Source organism: Muscardinus avellanarius (assembly GCF_963383645.1).
Source record: "Muscardinus avellanarius genome assembly, chromosome: 10".
Lineage (NCBI taxonomy): Eukaryota > Metazoa > Chordata > Mammalia > Rodentia > Gliridae > Muscardinus > Muscardinus avellanarius.
Genome location: NC_137796.1, coordinates 61,710,556 through 61,732,298, shown reverse-complemented (window position 1 = coordinate 61,732,298; position 21,743 = coordinate 61,710,556). Strand labels below are relative to the sequence as shown.

At 52.3% G+C, this 21,743-nt stretch overlaps 1 protein-coding gene across 2 annotated transcripts; it reads right to left on the bottom strand.

The window, feature by feature from the left end:
• Nucleotides 1–1,255: 1,255 nt before the first annotated feature.
• Nucleotides 1,256–21,743, bottom strand: MED25 (mediator complex subunit 25; the record flags this gene model as incomplete). 2 transcript variants are annotated; one of them, XM_080702475.1, is made up of 18 exons in its annotated part: nucleotides 1,256–1,500; nucleotides 3,454–3,634; nucleotides 4,123–4,341; nucleotides 4,453–4,521; nucleotides 4,814–5,002; nucleotides 7,180–7,287; nucleotides 7,393–7,450; nucleotides 7,530–7,615; nucleotides 8,546–8,674; nucleotides 8,970–9,163; nucleotides 9,253–9,340; nucleotides 9,592–9,722; nucleotides 9,851–10,013; nucleotides 10,141–10,261; nucleotides 10,535–10,633; nucleotides 19,983–20,107; nucleotides 21,466–21,511; nucleotides 21,610–21,743. In XM_080702475.1, the coding sequence occupies 18 exons, from the start codon at nucleotides 21,741–21,743 to the stop codon at nucleotides 1,256–1,258; spliced, it is 2,385 nt and encodes a 794-aa protein (XP_080558601.1). The 2 variants fall into 2 exon arrangements, with proteins under 2 accessions (XP_080558601.1, XP_080558602.1); XM_080702476.1 differs by lacking the exon at nucleotides 1,256–1,500 and adding an exon at nucleotides 2,928–3,025.

The following is a 21,743-nucleotide window of genomic DNA, read 5'->3' as shown; positions in this document are numbered from 1 at the left end:
CCAGGCCACGGACGGCCTCAAGGGACAGGCAGCTAAGAATTCGACCTTGGATCCTTCAACCGGAAGCAGTAGTTTGATTAAGGTCCATAACGGAAAACAGCTGGCTGTTCACAGGTGTGGGTAGCCCCTGACGGGACGACTAGGGAACAGTTGCAGGATCCAGAAGAGCTGCATTTGGGAGCCCACGGCCTGCGGCTCTGCAGCTCAGTGACTACTGGTGTTGTGTATTCACGTGATCAACATCGACCAACAAAGGCAAACCAGTGTTTGTTTTCATGAAGCACAGACGTGGGAGCCTTTGGGGATTTGGTCTTCAACCTCACAGTCTGGGTAAATACAGTCTGGTCCATCTCTTTTATCTCTGGAAATCAATGGCAGCAGAGGAAAAAGGAGTCAGATGATTACTTTCAAGGGTTTCCCCGTTTCTGCCAGGAGTGGGCCACTACGGCCATACATTCCAGGAACAGGTTGGGAATGTCCCTGCAGAGATGTATTCAGTGTTCAAAAGGGTTGTAATCCGGACTGAAGTCTCTGACAGCAGAAATGAGTGTGGCTTTTGCACTGAAGCACTTCAACAGCCTGGATTTCTCCCGCAACCAGACTCCAGGGCTTCTGTGCAACGTATGGGGTCAAGCCATGAACTGGTGCGTGTCTAGCACAGGAGCAGAAGCATCAAGGTTATCAGTCCATGGCGTGTTCCACGTAAGTTTCTGAGAACTATTCAATCCCTGGTGACTGAAGCTAGGACTTGACTTCTACATCAAGGTGCCTGGACACGTGCCCCTGTGACACAGGTTTAGATCACTACAACTATCTGTAGTTGTGCTCAGGATTCTGACCGGGACACGTGGAACTTTCCAACGCTCTCAATACACAAGAAGTCTGTCGTTTCCCAGCCTCAGGCCTACCTCAACTCATCACAGACTTCTTCGGTCACATCAAAATTCTCAACACCACAAATAAATAAAGCTAACTGGGTGGTAATAGTTTATGAGCAGCGAGAGAAAAAGGCCACAATTGATTCGAGTCTTTCAGGTAACTGGACTTGTAAAGCCTCTGGTTTATCACCATGCGACGCAAACGCCTGTTACACGGACAGTGGTCCCGACAGTCGTGTTTCTGCTCAGGACACCGTTCTGCTCCTCTGTGAACTCACGGTGTGCTGTAGGTTTTAATGCCCAGGTAATTCTTTTCACATCATTCCAGAACTGCGCGGCAGCCGTCCACTTCTCGTCTTCGCTTTCCAAAGCAAACCCTACTGACACTTGAGTCCCTTTTTTAGCTCGTTGAGGATGGCATCTCGGGTCTGTTCCGTGTACTGGTTGAAGCTCTTACTATGCCTGGATTCATAGTGACGCTTCAGGTTGTATTCTTTCAACACAGACACGATTTTTTTGCATATTAAACACGTGGGCATGCTCTTCACTTCCACAAAGAAATAGTCTCGTTCCCATTTTTCTCGAAACACGCGGCTCTCTCCTTCTCTCTTTCGTTTTGCCGCTTTTGATAGAGACATGGGTACAAGAAAGATTTCACTTTTCTCTGAACGCTACCATAGAACAACAACAGTGCCAGCCCGGGGACAAAGGCAGTGCCCCTCTGACTCATGGTGGGGGAGCAAGAGGGAGTAGTGGGGACTGTGGCAAACTGGAGAGCACACGCCCCGTTGAAAGGAGCAGCTCCAGCCTGCTGCTGCCAGACAGAAGGGCGGGCCCGGGGGTTCCAGATCTTCCAACTTGTCAAGAAGAGACAAGACCGCAGATTGTCTGTAGGTGTGTGTGTGAATTATCCCGGTTTTTACAACTAACTCTTAAGAAGAAAGTGCCACATATGCTAACACAGGGAAGGCCAAACAAAACTCATCTGTAGAGTGGCCCACGGGCCACCAGGTTGCAAACTCTCCAGGGACGCACTTGTGAACCTGCCATGTTAATTCATGTCCCAAACCGGGGTGGTGGTGGTGGTCCAGATGTGGACCACACGCTTGAGCAACCACTGTCTAGATTCTGAAGACAACTCACTCTGCCCCCAGGTAGAATGCCTGTGCCCCAGACCTATCTGTATCCAGCTGCCCCCAACATCTGAAAATAATCCTTCAGGATCCTCACCTCGCCAAGTCTCAAACTGTTCATCTTGTCCACAGCCCGGAAGTCTGTCTCTAGGACCCAGGGCCTGCCCCTCTTCATGTTCAATCTTGTCTGCTTGATTTGGTTTGCTGGCATCAACCACCAAACACAGAGTGTCCTCAAGGGCACATCCTGAGCTGTCTACCTGGCACCTGACCAACCCTTGGGTTGCTGGCACTCAGTATCCTTGGGCAGTGCCTAAGGCTGGCCCTCAGAACTGGCCTTGACTCCACCCCCATGTCCTCCGCCTCACCCCTCCCAGCCTAACTTGGCCTCGATACATTCCACAGCCCAGAGTGGTCTTTCTGAAACCAGAGCTGGCCCACAGCTTCCCATGGTCCTGTGTCCCCAGGACAAACCTCAAGCTACCCAGTTTGGAGTCAGAGACCCCTGTGACCTGGCACCTGTCCAGCTCTCTAGCGCCTCCTCCCACATGTTCCCACTCCAGAAGCCTCCACTGCCTGGCTCTGGCTGTGCTTCCTCCTACTGTGGTATCTCTTTCTGCTCTTGTACCCCTCTGTCCCTCCCAGTCCTGCTAAGCTGCTTCTCTCCCCAGACTCTGCAGAGTCCCAGCTGGGTCAGACGCTTCTGCCTCCTGGTCTCCCCCAGAACCCAGCTGCACCAAACTGCCTGGGACTCACCACCGAGGCCAGGCGTCATCCAGCCTGGCCTCAGGGAAGTCTGCTGAAGCGGAAAAAAAAGGACAGAGATGTCTCCCCGGGTCTCCTGCCCAGTCCTGGGGGACGTCAGTGACGGGAGCCGGGGCGTGTGTTAAAAGGAACTTTATTGGGTGTTGGGGATTCAGATGAGATCCATGAGGATGTCGTCCTCCATGACGCTGGGCTGCAGGCCCGGCTGGGGAACCGGGCCCCGGGGACCCCCGCTCAGCAGCATCTGACCTGGGGGGCAGTGGGGAAGGGACTGCATCTCCCAGTAGTCCCTGGGGCCATGGAGGGCCCTGGGCCTGCTTCCTCCCTCCTCCTCTGGAAGCCCAATGCATTTAGGCTCCTAGGAAGCCCTAGGGCACCCATCAGAAGCACCTCATGACCCATCTGGTTACAAATACACTGTTCCCATGAGCCTTTGGGAGCCCTTTCCCCAAACTACTTCCCTGGCTGCAAGACCATGTTTTTCAGCACCCCCAGGGCACATGGGAAAGGATCATGCGAAGAGTTCTCACCCCACTAGGGCCTTGGTCCCATGGGATGTATTTCCTGGTGGCCCTCAGACCCCCAAGGGCCGTGGGGAGAGCCCCTAGTCCTGGCGCTTTTGCACTAAAGCTGCTGGAACACTCATCCAGACCCAGCCCTCCCCGGAACCCTCTTACCTGGCAGGGGAGCCCGCGGGGGCAGCTGTGCAGGCCATGACTGGGTGGGCGGCGGGTGCAGGAGTGGCGGCCCCAGCTGGGGCTGCCCCAGGCTCTGGTGCGGTGGGGGCAGCAGTGTGGGTGCCCCTGGTGGCTGGAGGTGGTGGAGGGAGGCCTGGGGCGGGGGCACCCCGGTCTGGGGCTAAGGGAACACAGAGTGGCTCAGAGGCCCTGGTGCAGAGCTGACTCCTCCCATTGTCCTGCTCTGCCAGAGGCTGCCCAAGGGCCCTTGGCCTACGTGCAGGAGGGCAACCTTCAAAAGGCTTCCTTCCTTCCTTCCTTTCTTTTTTGGTACTAGAGATTGAGCCCAGGAGCATTCTACCTCTGAGTTACGTCCTTAGCCCTATTTTATTTTTAATTTGAAACGGGTCTGGCTAGGTTGATGAAAGTCTCACTATTTGCTGAGGCTGTCCTCAAACCTTCCATCCTCCTGTTTCAGCCTTCCACCCAGCTCTTCATAGGGTTATTAGCAGAAACCCCTGGGAGACAGAGACAAGGCAGTCCACTGGGAGCCTTCTCAGGCCTTTGTCATACCTTCACCAATGCCAACCTCCCTACTCCCCAGTCAAAGGACCAGAGCCACTGGGCACAAATCCCTAGCTCCTGGCTGTTCCCACCCCTGAATCTCACCGGAGGTGGGTTGAGGAGGAGGCTCCGCAGCTGAGGGTTGGCTCCAGGGTTCTGGGGCCGAAGGATGGGTCCAGGAGGGGGTGGGCCAGGGGCTGCTCCAGGAGGGCCTTGGGGGGCCCCTGGGGGGGCCTGAGTGGTACCTTGGGGCTGGGGCTGCCCTGCGGCCCCAGAGGCCCCCACAGTGCCCTGAGGCTGGGGCTGCGGTGGGCGGAGCTGCAGCTGGTGGGAAGAGAAGCAGGAGTGAGGAAGGGCAGGGCCCCCAGGTAGGAACAATGGGAGTCCTCTGGGGCCTTCCCGCCCCATCCCTGACCCCACCAACCCTGTCCTCACCAGATTCTGCGAGGGCCTCGCTTGGTCCTCCAGAATGGGGCCCAGGCCTGGGGGTGCCTGCTGTCCCATCTGTAAGGAGAGAGAGGCGGCAGGTCAGCAATGGAGGGGCACCTGAACCCATGTCTGGAGGATCTGAGCAGTAAGAGATTTGGAAACATTTTCTTTGGGGGTGAGTAGTCTGGGAAGTCATTCATATATTCCCAGGCACTAGGGATTTGATATGGACACAAAGGAGCTGAGAAGGGATACCAGAAAGAAGAGTAAATATTTGGTATTAGAACCTCGGGAGGACTGAGCTCTGGGTGTCCCAGCTCCTGGGGGCCCAGGCAGGAAGGGCTCGGGTGCTGGGCTGGGGACTCACCCCTCGCTGCTGCTCCAGCTTCTGTTGCTGGACCTGCTTGTGGTTGGTGATGACCTGCCGGATGCCATTGACGAAGCCGCTCTGGTCGTAGGGGATGAGGCCCATGAAGATCTTCTTCTTAGACGAGTACAGGAGCATGAGCACGCGCACCTCGCAGGGGGCCGTGTGGGGGAAGTGCACGCAGCCCGCCTGTGGACAGAGCCCTTCAGAACCACTGCGCGCTGGCAGGCGTGCGTCCCATCCCTCCCCACTCTAGAAGGCTCCAGGAGCCCCACAGGCAAGGGGTGGTGAAGTTTCTACTGTAAAAGACGGAGGGGAGCAGGTCTGCTTTGGGGCTGCTCCGAAGACAGAAATGGGGGGACTTAAGTATAAGCTAGATACAGGGGAGGGCAAGCCTGGGACCAACTACTGAGGGAGAAGTGAACAAAAGAAAGGGCCCGACTCCGGGCAGGATCCAGCTCTGCAACCCTGACCTAAAAGCGGCTACCTCAGAGGTGTAGGGTGGGGTGTGTGTGTGTGTGTGTGTGTGTGTGTGCGTGCGTGCGTGTGTCAAGGGATTGAAACCTAGTAGGGTGTGTGTGTGTGTGTGTGTGTGTGTGTGTGTATGTGTATGTGTGTGTGTTACAAGGGATTGAAACCCAGGGGCATTCTATCTCTGAGCTACATCCCCAGCCCTAATTTTTATTCTTTTTTTTTTTTAAACAGGGTCTCACTGAGTCTAAAAGGACCTAAGTAGCTGAGGCTGTCTGCGAGCTGCAATACTCATCTCAGCCTCCCAAATGTTGGGATTACAAGTGTGCGCCACCACACCCAGCTTATTTTTCATTTTAAAGTTGCTAAAGGCCAGGTGTGGTGGCGCACACTTGTAATCTCAGTTACTTGAAGGCTGAGACAGGACTGCGGGTTCACAGCCAGCCTTAGTAACTTAGTGAGATGCGGTTTCCAAATAAAAATAAATAAATAAATAAGGGCTGGGGGTGTAGCTCAGATGTAAAATGCACCTGGGTTTCATCCCCAGTAGCAAATAAAACAACAAACAATAACAACAAAAATATATTGCTAAGGACCTCACTAAGCTGCTGACACTGGCCCCCCTGTGATCCTCTTCGCCTCGGCCTCTCCGGCACTGAGATTACGGGAGCGCCCCACCATGCCGGGAACAGTCAGAGTGTTAACAGTGGGCTCTTGAGGAGCGGCTGACCTTGGCCACAGGACTACTTGTTTGAGCCTCGGTTCCTCCTGAGGCTGACTCCCTAGCTTCCTACCCAACACCCACATGCCCTTCTCTCCTGTGGCCAGAGCCCAATGCTCCTTGGGAAAGCAACATGCCCGGGCCTCGGTGAACCTAAGAGTGCTTGTCTCCTGTAGCCTCTCCTGACTCGGAGGGGTGGTCAGTGGCCTGAGTCTGGCCCAGGAGACTGGCTGAGGTGTGTGAAGACACAGACAGGAGACAGGCCTGTGAGGCCAAAAACACAGAAGATGAAGTGATACTGCCCGAAGCCTGAGGTGCTCAGCTGCAGGAGGCAGGAAAGTCCTCCCTAGAGTGTTCCAAGAGAGCGTGGCCTACCCTCCCCCATCTCTGGCCTCAAAAACTGTGAAAGAATACATTTCTGGGGTGCTTCTGTCTAGGCACCCCAGTTTGGGGCAATGACTTACAGCAGCCACAGGAAACTAACATAGCCAGAAAGTCTGTATGAATACAACATGGCTTCCTTCCAATTACTACTGAGGCCACAGTTACTGGGGGAGGGTCCTCAATCTGGTGCACAGGATAATTATGATAAAAGTTAAGGCTAGGGAGAAAGGGGAGCAGCCCAAGCTTATAAAACCCAGGAACCCTGAGCTGGGCGTGGTGGCCCACGCTTGTAATCCCAGCATTTGGGAAGCTGAGACAGGAAAAACTTGGTTTGTGGACAGCCTCAGCTACTTAGGCCCTCTGCAACTCAGTGAGACCCTGTTTCAAAATAAAAGAATAAAGAATAAGGCTGGGGGTGTAACTCAGAGGTAGAATGCCCCTGGGTTCCATCCCCAGCACCAAAATTAATTAATTAACTAAAAAAATAAAACCCAGGAACCCTCAAAAACAGCTTCAGACTGGTGGACACTCAGTGGCAGAGCTCTTGTGTAGTGTGTGTGAAGCCCTGAGTTCCATTCATTAAGTGTGTACACACACACACACACACAAACACACACACACACTCACTCACTCACTTTCTCTCTCTCTCTCTCCCCCCCCCTCTCCCCCTCCCACCCTCTTTCCCTCCTTCCCCCTAAGCCCAGGCACGGGGTGGGGGGGTGGGTTCTGTTCAAAGCCAGCACTGAGAGGACAGGAGAGTCAGGGCCCTGGCCCCCTGCCAAGGACTCACAAAGCCATTGCCCATGATGCGATAGAGGCCTTTGAGTGACTCCAGGTCTTTGTTGGTGAAATGGAATTGGACCATCCTAGAGTTTCGGAACAGAGGGCCCAGGGTGGTCTGGAGAAACACAGGGTCTTGTGTGGGGAGAGAGGAAGGGACAGGGAGACAGGGAAGGGATGGGGGCAAGGAGGAAGGGTGGCACTGCCCTCCCCGGCTGCTCACCAACAGCTGCTGGGGGATGAGCTGCATGATCAGCTTCTGAGGCCACTGCTCAGTCTTCCTGGATCGGGAAGGGAAGGGAGAGGCGTCAGCAAGGTGTGTCGCCCACCTGCCCCACCCTGCACCCACCGGCCACCTACAGGTTCTCTCCATGGTTCACGTAGACCTGGCAGGGCAGTGAGCGTGTCAACTTGGTGTTGGCATCCACTGAGGCCGGCTTGGGTTTCTGAGGGGGAAGAGGATGAGTCACAGTGAGAAGGGCCAGAGCCTCGGGGGCTTCCCTGACCTGTCCCCCTGAGGAAGCCCTGAAGTTCACAGTGCCCCCCAGTTTAACTCCCATGAGTGCAGGGCCACTCTCTCATCAATCTGACTCCTCCAGTCTAAGTTCCACCAATGTTTGGGGCTCCTCCTCTGGTCTAAATCCCACAATTCACTATCCCTAGAGGCCACAATCCCTGGAGCCTCTGTGTAGACCCAAATCCTAAGTTTTCCTGGTTCTTTACTTCAACACAACTCTTCTTTTTTCTTTCTTTCTTTTTTTTTTTTTTTTTTTTTTTACAGTACTGGAGATGGAACCCACGGGCATTCTACCTCCAAGCTCAAGCCACCACCTCAGCTCCATTTTTTTTTTTTTTTTTTTTTTTTTTGCGGGGCTGGGGCTGGAACCCAGGAGCATCTATTCTATCTACCTCCAAGCTACACGCCCCCACCAGCCCTATTTTTATTCTTTATTTTGAAACAGAGTCTCATGGAGTTGCACAGGGCCTCACTAAGTAGCTGAGGCTGTCCTTGAACCGCAATCCTCCAGTCTCAGCCTCCCAAATGCTGGGATTACAAGTGTGTGCCACCACACCCAGCTCTCAGCCCTATTTTTTATTGTTTATTTTGAAACAGGGTCTCACTGAGTTGCAGAGGGCCTCACTAACTAGCTGAGGCTGTCTGCAAATCATGATCCTCCTGTCTCAGCCTCCTGAATGCTGGGATTACAAGCATGCGCCATCACACCCAGCTCAACACAACTCTTAAAACCCTAAGTACTTAACTCAAAGTCACGAATTCCCTGGTTCCCTGAGACTCTCCACTAGCCCCCAACCCTCTGGGGCCCTGGGCCTGGCCCAGAGTCCCACACATCCAACAGACCCTCAAGCCCACTCACCTCCTGCCATTCAAGAACCCCACTCCAGGCCAGAAGCTTATTGGAGACAGACTGCTGCCCGCCAAGGGCCGAAGCCCCAAGCTGGGCTGGGGAAGCACCACTGACTCCTCCTGGGGCCACAGTGCCCACCTACGGGGAGGGTGGAGGACAAGGAGTAGGGTCAGACCAACTCTTGGGAGAGGGATAGAGCAGGCAAAGAGGATGGGACAAAGGTCTCTTCCCCCACTCCCCCACACGTGCACATGCGCGCACACACACAAACACACACCAGCCCCGGCCATGCCCCAGTTGTTATGTTCTTCATAACAGCTCTGACCCACCAGGAACCACAAACCTCATGATCCCCCAACCCTTTTGCCTCAAAGCACCCTGAGCCCTAAAGGTCCCAAACCATAGGCCCTGGGCCCTGGGAAGAGGGACCTACCATGGAGGGTGCCCCAGGTTGTGCAGGGGGGGCTAAGCCTGGGCCAGGCGCCACAGTAGAGACCAGGCTGGGCTGGGAAGCAGGAGGTGGCTTGGGGGCGCCAGGGGGGCCTGGGGGGAGTGGAGGGGCCTGGGCCTGGCTGAAAGGGGGCCCCACTCCTGAAGCAGCTTGCTGAAGAGGGTTGATGGGCGAGACTGTAGGAGAGACCAAGGGAACAAGTGGGGAACAGGGTACAGAGAGGCCTGCCCAGCCCACCCACCCACATCTCAAGCCTGGGACTCACAGCGCGGGCCCAGTCCAGCCTTCTGGTTCTTGGCAGCCTCCACTGCGTTCTGGGCGGCCACCTGAGCAGCACTCAGGTTCCCAGGGACCTGGGAGCAAAGGGGAAGGGACTCAGGAGAACCATGCACCCCAGTTCTTGGGTGCCCACAGCTCAAGGGAGACCACCCCAGCTCTGGTATCTCAGACAACAGGCTTCCCACCTCCTGCAGATTCCAGTCCTCAGCCCCGAGTCCCACCCTCCCATGTCCCCACAAGCCTCAACGTTCCATTAGGTCTATTCCATGAGGTCCTGGCTCCTGCAAGGGCCCAGGAACGCATTCCTTTCTGGTAACATCCATACCTGGTACTGTGGTGGAACAGGGGGCAGAGACTGCTGGGGGGCTGCCGAGAGTGGAGCACCTGAGGCTGCAGCAGGAGGCAGGGGAACTGGCTGCTTAGGCTGCAAGGGGCCTGGGGCAGAACCACCCCCAACTGAGAGCAGCATGGATGATCAAGCCCCCACGAGGAGAGGGTGGAGAGAGCATAGAGAAATCCAGAATGGAAGTCAGAGGGAGTTGGGCAAGATCCCAGGCCTCCCCCCCACTGGCGCCCAGCCTTACCAGGCAGCACGAGGCCCCGTACCAGCACCATGTGCCTGGGGTCCTGGCTCACGTCAGTCGGTGGCTGCAGCGGCTCTAGCAAGGCTGGGGGAGCTGCCTTCTCAAACAGAAGCCGCAGGGCAGGCAGCTTCCGCGGAGACACAATGGAGAAGTGGATACCCCGCTGCAGGAATGCGGACAGGGCTCAGGACAGGGCCCCTCCACAGGGTTGGTGGAGACAATCCCCAGGCTACCACATCACTGTGTGGCTGCATGGCCCCAGCCCTCCTCCTCACGCCAGGGCCGCTCACCTCCCCGATCTGCTGCACGAGGCTCTCGGTCGTATACCCTGAGTACGTGGTGCTCTCAACAGCAGGCAGCAGGTATGGGGGTGAGTTGCAGATAAGGAGACACACTCGGTGTGTCTGACCACTGCCAGGAACGAGACAAGACATGGAAGAGGCACCAACAGATAGACCTCAGATATACCCCAGCCTAAGCTGATGCATGTCACCTCCAGGAAATCAGGAGTGACACCCTCGTCTAGACAACACCACGGCTCTGAGAGATTAGGCCTTGCCTGATGTTACACCACAGCAGGGAGGCCCAGCCGACCCTGGGACACACTTGCCACCTCCCTCCTCTTCCGGGTGAGGCCAGAGGCAGAGTTACAGGACGTGAGAAGAGACCACGGAAGGGACTTACATCTGCTCCCGCATCTTCTTGAAGTCATCAAACAGCTGCAGGGCTGTACTGAGGCCTTCTGCGATGAGGCTGCAGCTCTCACCACCCCCGCCCATGAACCTGTGGGGGTCAGGTAGTCAGCCCCAGCCAGACTTCAAGAGCCAGACCCTTTACTGTCCACCCCCACACACTGGACTGTGCAACCTGGAGTGACAGGACAATGGGAGTTTTTTGTTTTTGTTTTTTGTGGTACTGGTGATGGAACCCAGGAACACTCTACCTTTTTTTTTTTTTTTCTGGTACTGGGGATGGAACACAGGGGCATTCGACCTCCGAGCTATACCCCCAGCCCTATTTTTTATTCTTTATTTTGAAACTGGGTCTCACTGAGTTACAAAGGGCCTCACTAAGTAGCTGAGGTTGTCCATGAACCAAGATCCTCCTGTCTCAGACTCCCAAAACATTCTATTTCTGAGATACATCCCTAGTCCTATTTTATACTTTTTTTTTTTTTTTGCAGTACTGGGGGTTGAACACAGGGGTGCTCTACCTCCAAGCTATACCCCCAGCCCCCAGGCCTATTTTTTATTCTTTGTTTTGGGGTGGGGGCTCAATGAGAAGCAGTATTGCAAAACAAAACTCGGGCATTCTACCTCTGAGATATGTCCCCAACCCTATTTTTTATTCTTTATTTTTGAGATAAGGTATCACTAATTTGCAGAGGGCCTTACTAAGTAGCTGAGGTTGGCTACAAACCTGAATGAACAGCCATGCCTAGCTGTTACTTTTTTTTAAATTTATTTATTTTGTGGTAGTGAGGATTGAACCAGGGGCATTCTACCTCTGAGAGGCACCCTCAGCCCTACTTCTTACTATTTATTTATTTATTTATTTATTTTGGAGGTACTCGGGGTGGAACCCAGAGGCTTTCTACCTCCAGGCTACACTCCCAGACCTATTTTATATTTTATTTAGAAACAGGGTCTCACTAAGTTGCTAAGAGCCTCACTAAGTAGCTGAGGCTGGCTTCGAACCTGTGCGATCCTCCTGTCTCAGCCTCCCAAGCGTGGGGATTACAAGCGTGTGCCACCATACCCGGCCCTTACTCTTTATTTTGAAACAGGGTTTCACTGAGTTGCAAAGGGCCTTACTAAGTAGCTGAAGCTTTCCATGAACCGCAAGCCTCCTGTCTCAGCCTCCCAAATGCTGGGATTACAAGTATGTGCCACCAGACCTGGCTATTTTTTATTTTATTATTTATTTATGTATTTATTTATTTATTTATTTATTTATTTATTTATTTTTGTGGTACTGGGGATGGAACCCAGGGGCTTTCTACCTCTGGGCTACACTCCCAGACCTCTTTTCTATTTTATTTGGAAACAGGGTCTCACTAAGTTGCTGAAAGCCTAAGTAGCTGAGGCTGGCTTCAAACCTGCGTGATCCTCCTGTCTTAGCCTCCCAAGTACTAAGATTATAAGCGTGCACCACCATGCCCGGCTCGTGTGTGTGTGTGTGTGTGTGTGTGTGTGTGTGTGTGTTACTGAGGATGGAACCCAGGGCATTCTACCTCTGAGTTACACCCTCAGCCCTACTTTTTATTCTTTTTTTTGAAACAGGGTCTCACTGAGTTGCAAAGGGCCTAAGTAGCTGAGGCTGTCCACAAACTGCGATCCTCCTATCTCAGCCTCCCAAATGCTGAGATTACAAGCATATGCCACCACGCCTGGCTTCTATTTTTTATTTTTAAACAGGGTTTCACTATGTTGTAGAGGGCCTCACTAACTTGCTGAGGCTGGCTGTGAACCTGCCACCCTCCTGCCTCAGCCTCTAAAATATTAGGAATTACAAGTGTGCATCACCATGCCTGGCTCACCCTCAAGAGTTTTGTGTGTCTTGGAAATGACAGAACATCAGGCAGGGAGCAAGGAGAGGGAACACTGTCGCCTAGATCGTGAGGCTTGGGAGCCCTCAAAACAGAGAACAGGAAAGGACCCACCCAGGTCCCCAAGCCTGGGTCCTCATGCTATGCTCCAGGTGAATGGGGTGAGTAACACCCTGTGCACCCTCCTGCAGTTCCTTCTTCTCTGGGCCATCAGCAAGGGCAGGGTCCACTTCTTTCCTACCACAGCACAATGGGTTGAAACATGCCTCCCCGATAACAGATGGAGGTCCTAACCCCCAGTACCCCAGAGTGACCCACTGGAAACAGGAACTCTGTGTGTGTGTGTGTGTATGTGTGTGTGTGTGTGTGTGTGCGCGCGCGCGTGCGCAGGTGGTCTTGGGAAAGGAACCCAAAGCCTCACATGTGTTGGGCAAGTAATCCTCTGCTGAGCTGCACCCAATCCTGAAATACAGTGTTTTTGTTTGTTTGTTTGTTACTAGAAGCTGAACCCAAGGGGATTCTACCTCCAGACTCCAGCCCATTTTGAGACAGTCTTGCTAAATTGCTTAGGCTGGCCTCAAACCTGCAATCCTCCTGTCTCAACCTTCCAAATACTAGGACTACAGGCATGCAAGACTGAGCCTGGCTTAAAAAACAGGTTATTTACAAAGGTAATGGAGGCACCATGACCACTAGGAGATCTGAATCTAATATAACCAGTGTCTTTATGAAAAGGAAAAAGCTAAGCCGGGCGTGGTGGCACACACTTGTAATCTCAGCATTCGGGAGGCGGAGACCAGAGGATCACAGTTCGTGGACAGCCTCAGCTACTTAGCGAGGCCCTTTGCAACTCGGTGAGACTCTGTTTCACACCAAAAAAGAAGGAAAAAAGAAAGGACTAAAAAATAGGGCTGGGGTGCAGCTCAAAGGTACAATACCCCTGGGTTCCATCTCCGGTACTGGAAAAAAGAAGGAAAGGAAAGAAAGGCAAAAGCTAGACAGGGAGCAGGGCTGTGAGGGCTGATGACACTGCCGCAGACAAGGAACGCCTGGGCCACAGGCAGCAGGAAGAGGAATGGGAGAAGCCTTCACCTACAGAGCATGGCCCTGCGAGTACCTCAATCTTGGACTTCAGCCTCCAGGGCCCCAAGACTATCCTAGCCCAGTTTCTAGCTCATTCCTACAAGCAGCCTAAGAAACTTGTATACACACAAGTGAACACACGCTCAAGTTTCTGGTGCATCTCATTGACAAGTGGGTCCCGGGCCGCCATGTTCCTGTGGAGAGTGGGGCAGGGATGTCTCTACTGCAGCAGTTACCACGGCCACCTTTCTTCAAGCAGGCCCTACCACAGGGCACACGTGTGAAGACCGGGTACCACATCCCACCAAACTGAGGCCCTGGGGTCCACATCTCCTTCCACATCCCCTACAAGCAAGGACGGGGTCAGAGTCTTCTTTTTTCCCGGGCCCTGTCCACCACAGCCTGGCTCAGGGGAACCTAAGGAAATGTGTGTTAAATAACAAATGACGGGCTGGGATGTAGCTCAGTGGCAAAGCGCTTGCCTGGCAAGTGCACCGCCCTGGGTTCGATCCCCAGTCAAAAACAAACAAAAAAACCCAAATGGCTTCAAAGCCAACCAGGCTCAAGAGGCAGGCATCTGGAGCCCCACATGCCCAGGTCCTTCCCAGCTCTCCCACTCTGTGCCCTCTGCCTTCGAAGCCTCCAGAACGTCTTACTCTTAGGGTCTCTGCACATGCTCCTCCTAGAACACACCCCGAGTCTGGCCTAGATGGACACCAATTTATCTATCCTGTGACACCCAGCCTGGTGAGCTGCCTCCATCACATCACAGGCACCTGCTGCCACGGCTGTCATGCTTCCCAGCCCCCCGCCAGCCTGTGCAGCCCTCAGTGAGGGAGTTTAAGTTGAGCACATGGGCTTTGGAACAGTCTGCTGAGTACCTGATTGCTCCAGTGGCCTGAGAGGCTGAGCCCAGCTCCCCACCCAAGTCCTCCCACAAATTTATTTGCAGTCCTACTCAGACTAAGCTCCAGGACCTCAGGGCCCTCTTTCCTCAGGACACCTACCCCATACCATTGCTCCTTACCCACCACCCTGGCCCTCTTTTTCTGCACCAATAAGACTGTTTCACACAGGAATTTCAAGGCCACAGAGGAGAAGGCCCTACTGAATCAATCAACCCTAGATTCAGGTAGAATGCCCTTGGGTTCCATCTCCAGTACTGCAAAAATAAATAAATAAATAATAAAGCTGGGTGTGGTGGCACACCCTTGCAATCCCAGCATTTGAAAGGCTGAGACAGGAGGATTGCGGTTCAAAGACAGCCTCAGCTACTTAGTGAGACCTTTTACAACTCAGTGAGACCCTGTTTCAAAATAAAGAAAAAATAGGGCTGGGGATATAGCTCGAAGGTAGAATGACCCTGAGTTTCGTCCCTAGTATCACTAAATAAATGAATGAGTGAATGAATGAATAAATACATAAATAAATACATAAATAAATAAATATAGGAACCAGGCATGGTGGCACATGCTTGTAATCCCTGTACTTGGGAGGCTGAGACAGAGGATCGCAGGTTTACAGCCAGTCTCAGCAACTCAGTGAGGCCCTCTGTAATTTAGTGAGACACTGTTTTAAAATAAAGAATAAAAATAGGGCTGAGGGTATAGCTCAGAAGTGGAATGTCCCTGGGTTCAATTCCCAGTACCATACTGCAATAAATAAATAAATAAATAAACAAACAAACAAACTCCAGAGTGAAGACACACTTCTTGTTGTTCCAATCTAGGTACAATGAATTCTAAGTAATGAGGGCATAAACAAAGCATCAAGACATTCTGATAACAGTTCCTTCTTCCAGTGTTCTGGGAGTCATATATATGTATTTTTTCCTTTGTGGCACTGCTCCAGTTCTATTTTATTTTTTATATTGAGAGTCTTCTGTTTGCACTTGTAATCCTTGTACTTGGGAGGCTGAGACAGGAGGATAGTAGGTTCAAAGCCAGCCTCTGAAACATAGTAACGCTCTCATCAACCTAGTGAGACACTGTTTCCAAATAAGAAATAAAATAAGGGTGGGGATATAACTTGAAGGTAGAATGCATCTGGGTTCAATCTCCAGTACCAAAAATCAAAACAAAAAACCCCAGGATCTTACTAAATGATTACACACTGGCCTCAAATCTGTTATCTGTCTGTCTCACTCTCCCAAGCACTGGGATTATTACAGGCATATGTCACTATGCCCCAGCTTTCTATTTTATTATTTTACTGTACTGGGGATGGAACCCAGGGATATTCTACCTCCCAGCTACACCCCCAGCCCTATTTTTTTTTTTTTTTTTTTTTTTTTTTTGTGTGTGTGTGTGTGTGTGTGTGTGTGTGTGTTACTGGGGGTGGAACCCAGGGGCTTTTCTACCTCCGGGCTATCCTCCCAGACCTATTTTATATTTTATTTGGAAACAGGGTCTCACTAAGTTGCTGAGAGCCTCATTAAGTAGCTGAGGCTGGCTTAGAAACCTGTGCAATCTATGCGATCATCCTGTTTTAAGCCTCCCAAGCGCTGGGATTACAAGTGTATGCCACACATCCAGATCCCAGCTTTCTGTTTTATTTAAGGCATGGTCAGCAAGATGCCCAGGCTGGCCTTGAACTTAAGATCCTCCTACCTCAGTCACCTGAGTAGCTGGGATTACAGGCATGCTGGTTTGGTTCCTTTGTGTGTGAGTGCAAGCATGCACTCTACAGGGACTGAACCCAGGGGAATTCTTCATCTGGGCTACAGGCTATACCTTCAGCTATATTTATTTATTTTTGTAATAATAGGGATAGAATCCAGGGGCATTCTACCTCTGAGCTATACCACCAGCCCTATTTTATTTATTTATTTATTTTCGTGGGTCTGGGGATGGAACCCAGGGGCATTCGACCTCCAATACACCCCCTGCCCCATTTTTTATTCTTTATATTGAAACTGGGTTTCAGCCGGGCGTGGTGGCGCACGCTTGTAATCCCCGCGCTTAGGAGGCAAAGACAGAAGGATTGCACAGTTTCGAAGCCAGCCTCAGCTACTTAGTGAGGCTCTCAGCAACTTAGTGAGACCCTGTTTCCAAATAAAATATAAAATAGGTCTGGGAGTGTAGCCCGGAGGTAGAAAGCCTCTGGGTTCCACCCCCAGTGCCACTAAAAAAAAAAAAAAAAAAAAAAAGAAACCGGGTTTCACTGAGTTGTAGAAGGCCTCACTAAGTAGCTGAGGCTGTCCATGAACCGTGATCCTCCAGTCTCAGCCTCCCTTAATACTGGGATTACAAGCGTGTGCCACCACTCCAGGCTCTATTTTATTTTTTATTTGGAAACAAGGTCTCACTAAGTTGCAGATGGTCTCATTAAATTGCTAACCTGCAATCCTCCTGTCTCAGCCTCCCAAGTACTAGGATTACAGATGTAAGCTACCACACACAGGCTTAGTTTGGTTCTTTATTTCCTTTTCTTTTCTTTTTTTTTTTTTTTTCAGAACTGGGGATGGAACTCAGGGGCATGCTACCTCCAAGCTTCACCCCCAACTCTATTATTTTTTTTGGGGGGGTTTGGTGGTACACACTTGTAATCCCAGTACTTAGGAGGCTAAAACAGGAAAATCCAGGTTTGCAGCCAGCCTCAGGTATTTAGTGAGGTCCTCTGCAATTCAGTGAGACCCGGTTTCAAAATAAAGAATAAAAAATAGGGCAGGGTGTGTAGCTCGGAGGTCGAATGCCCCTGGGTTCCATCCCAGACCCGCAAAAAAGAAAAAAGAAAAAAAAGAATAAAAAAATAAGGCTGGACTGTAGCTCAAAGGCATAATGCCCCTGAGTTCAATTGCCGGTACCACCAGAAAAAAAAAAAAAAAATAGAGTGTCTTACTTTCAAGGCACTCCACTATATCCTTCTTTTCTCTGACACAGTGCTTTATAATTCTGTCCCTTCTATCCTTGTAATAAAATTTGCTTAAGCTTGCAAAAATAAACAAATGAAATAAAACAAAACAAACTAAAAATAAAAACACAAAAATCTTACAATACCCAGGAAAGCTATTGCTACTGCTCAATTAGTTCTATCACATAAGGGAAACTTACTTCCATTGCATACTCTGCACCTATCGTGTGTGCATACCCCTAGAACACAGCAGGTATTTCACATGCACATGATGCATGAGGGCCCAGAGGGCACAGCAGCTCTGGGCAGGTGCTGACATGAAACTGATTACAGCAGACCCTGAGCTCACCACAGTGCAGAGATCAGTACCTATGATCCTTCCAACACTGAGATCCACGCTGTTGTCATGCATCCCCAGACCAAGAAACAGAGGCATAAAATAATAGCAAGCACGTGCCTACCATTTGCTATGTTCGAGACACAGTCCACAGTAGTCATCAACTCATTTCATTGCCTAAGTACCCCATAATGTCATGGTGACCTCGCCCCTGGTATTCACACTGCTCCATGATCCACTCCCATATGGAAGAGTGCAGACTGGCCTAACAAATGGAAAACAGCAGAAAGGATGGTGCATTGCTCTCTGTGTTGGATCGCTCTCTGGGAAGACAGGCAATTGCCACTTTAGGCCAGTCAAGAAGCCACATGGGAAGACCTTATGGCTACTAACCAGCAAGGTACTAAGGTCTCCAGCCAAGAGCCATAGAACCAGCTTGGAAGTGGATCCGCCAGCAGGGCCCGGCTCCTGGATACATGGAACTCCACGAGAAACTCTGAGCCAAGCCTTCCAGCTGCGTGGCTCCTCAACTGAGGCAGAGAGCTCATAAGATAACTACTGGTAAAGTAATTATCTTTTTTGTTTCTTGTGGTATTGGGGGTTGAACCCAGGGGTTTTATACCTCTGAGCTACACCCCAGGCTTATTTCACATTTTATTTATTTATTTATTTATTTATTTATTTATTTATTTATTTTGGTGGTACTGGGGTTCCTGGAAACCCTTCCAGGCTACACTAAAAAAATATATAAAAAAAAATATATTAAAAAAAATATTTTTATTTGGAAGCAGGGTCTCTTAAGCCAGCGAGGCTGGCTTCGAACTAGCGCGATCCTCCTGTCTCAGCCTCCCAAGCGTGGGGATTACAAGCGTGCGCCACCACGCCCAGCTTTATTTTATTTTTTGCAGTACTGGGGATGGAACCCAGAGGCATTCTACCTCCAAACTACACCCCCAGCCCTATTTTTTATTCTATATTTTGAAACAAGGTCTCACTGAGTTGCAAAGGGCCTAAGTAGCTGAGGGTGACCACCATCCGCGGTCCTCCTGTCTCAACTTCCCAAATGCTGGAATTACAAGCATGTGCCACCACACCCGGCTCAGCCTCAGCTACTTAATGAGGCCCTCCACAACTTAGTGAGACCCTGTTTCAAATTTAAGAATAAAAAATAGAGCCAGGCCTGGTGGCACATGCTTGTAATCCGAGTACTTGGGAGGCTGAGACAGGAGGATCATGCAGGTTTGAAGCCAGCCTCAGCTACTTAGTGAGGCTCTCAGCAACTTACTGAGACCCTGTTTACAAATAAAGTATAAAATAGGAGCCGGGCGTAGTGGCGCATGCTTATAATCCCAGCATTCAGGAGGCTGAGACCAGAGGATCACGGTTCGTGGACAGCCTCAGCTACTTAGTGAGGCCCTCTGCAACTCATATTATAGATAGATGGATGGATGGATGGATGGATGGATGGATGGATGGATGGATGGATGGGGGGGAAGTGGGGGGGGGTCCTGGGAGTGTAGCCTGGAGGTAGAAGGCCCCTGGGGTCCATCCCCAGAACCACACACAAAAAAAAGTAATACAAGTAATACTAACATGCCACTTAGGAATTGAGTTACAGTAAAACACAGGACCCAGGGACTCCAGTGCCTGAGAGTTCTATTAAGGAGTAGCGGTAATATGACCTCAGAGTTCACAATGCAGACTACAAAAATGTGACTTAAACCTCCTGAGGAATCCACAGAGCAATCTCTCCTGGCCTACCCCCTCCACTCAGGCTTCAACATACATCTGAAAAAAGAGGACAGAGCCAGGTGTGGTGGTGCACACCTGTAATGCCAATACTTCAGAAGCTGAGACTGGAGGATCACAGGTTTGAGGCCAGCCTAGACAATTTAGGGAAGCCCTCTGCAACTCTGAGACCCTGTCTCAAAATAAAAAATAAAGTACAACTGGAAGTGAAGCTTAAAGGTAGAGTACCCTTGGGTTCAATCCCCTGTATAAATTAAAAAAAAAAAAAAAAAAAAAAAGGAAAGGAAAGGAAGACAAGAGGGGAAAAGGGAAAGGGGACAAAGGAAACAATTACATACAGAGGACAAGACAAGTGTCAGTACTCAATCAAGTCTCCCTGAATGGGAAGTTCCCTCTACTCCTAAACCAGATGGTGACAGGTGATTTATGGACTAAAACACAATCACCCTCACAGTCCCCTCAGCCACCACCCAATATAAGGGAATGATTCCTGAAGGTCAAGTCCAAGCCACCGTCCACACAGTCCCTCAGTCTCCCAACCCACCCCAAGTGGGGAAGCTCACTTGATGCTATCCAGCCAGGTGACAAACTCATAGGCACTGCTGGTAGGAGCGTGACACTGCACGTAGGACTCTGGAGCGCAGTCTACTGTGTTGAAAACCACGAGGCTGTACTGGGTCCCCCCATACTGTGAGGGCAAGAAGAGGAACTTTTAATCTGAGAACTCACATCTCTTTGATTCAGGCTCTCAACTTACGAATTTTTGAGAACCAGCAATTCCTCATCCCTCTTTTCCCTGAGACCCAAGAGTCTAGGCCTCAGCCTCCTCCCTCACATTCAGGGATCCAGACCTCAGCCCTCCTCCCTCAGACCCAGGAGTCTGGACTCCAGCCTTTCTCCTTCAGACCCAGGGGTCCAGACTCAGCTCAATCCCAGTTCTTCTCCCTCAGACCCAGGAGCCCAGACCCCAGCCCTCCTCCCTCAGACCCAGGGGTCTGGACCCAGCCCTCCTCCCTCAGATCTGGAGGTCCAGGCATAGCTCTCCTCCCCCCTCAGACCCAAGAGCCTAGACCCCAGCCCTCCATCCTCACACCTAGGGGTCCAGCCCAGTCCTCCTTCCTTAGACCCAGACCCCAGCCTCCTCCTTCAGACCAAGGAGGTCCAGGACCCAAACCTCCTCCCTCAGACATGGGGGTCCAGGCCTCAGCCCTCCTCCCTCAGACACAAGTGTCCAGGCCCAGCCCTCCTCCCTCAGACCCAGGGTTCCAGGCCCAGCCCTCCTCCCTCAGACGTGGGGGTCCAGGCCCAGCCCTCCTCCCTCAGACACAAGTGTCCAGGCCCAGCCCTCCTCCCTCAGACTCAGGGGTCCAAGCCCAGCCCTCCTCCCACAGATGCAGGGGTCCAGGCCCAGCCCTCCTCCTCAGACCTCGGGGTCAACACCCAGCCCTCCTCCTCAGAACAGGGATCCAGGCCCAGCCCTCCTCCCTCAGGCCAGGAGTCCAGGCTCAGCCCTCCTCCCTCAGACCCAAGGCTCCAGGCCTAGCGCTCCTCCTTCCTCAGACCCAGGGGTCCAGGCCCAGCCCTCCTCCCTCAGACCCAAGGCTCCAGGCCTAGCCCCACTCCCTCAGACCCAGGGGTCCAGCCCCAGCCCTCCTCCCTCAGACCCAGGGCTCCAGGTCCAGCCCTCTTCCCTCAGACCCAGGGGTCCAGGCCCAGCCCTCCTCCCTCAGACCCAGGGCTCCAGACCTAGCCCCCCTTCCTTAGACACAGAGGTCCAGGCCTAGCCCCCCTCTCTCAGGCACAGGGGTCCAGGCTCAGCCCTCCTCCCTCAGACCCAAGGCTCCAGGCCTAGCCCCCCTCCTTCCTCAGAACAGGGGTCCAGGCCTAGCCCTCCTCCCTCAGACCCAGGGGCCCAGGCCCCAGCCCTCCTCTCTCAGACTCAAGGCTCCAGGTCCAACCCTCCTCCCTCAGACCCAGCCCTCCTGCCTCAGACCCGGGGGTCCAGACCCAGCCTCCTCCCTCAGACCCAGAACTCCTAAAACTCACGTCTCCCCCGAAGTCCGTCTCAGCAGGAGGACCACCATTAAAATACCTGTGGAGACAGGAGGTGAGAGGTTGGATTCGGGCAGAAGCTGGGGAAACTAAAAGTGGGAGGGAGGGCGGGGCTGGAGTGGCGGAAAGAGCACTCACTCGATGGCCGGGAGCAGGTAGTCCTTGCAGAGCCCCTCGAAGTAAGGCCCTAGGTTGGCTGTACCCTCAATCACAAACACCACGTCGGCCACCAGGCCCCCGGCCCGGGCCGGGCCCTCCGACCCGGGGACCAT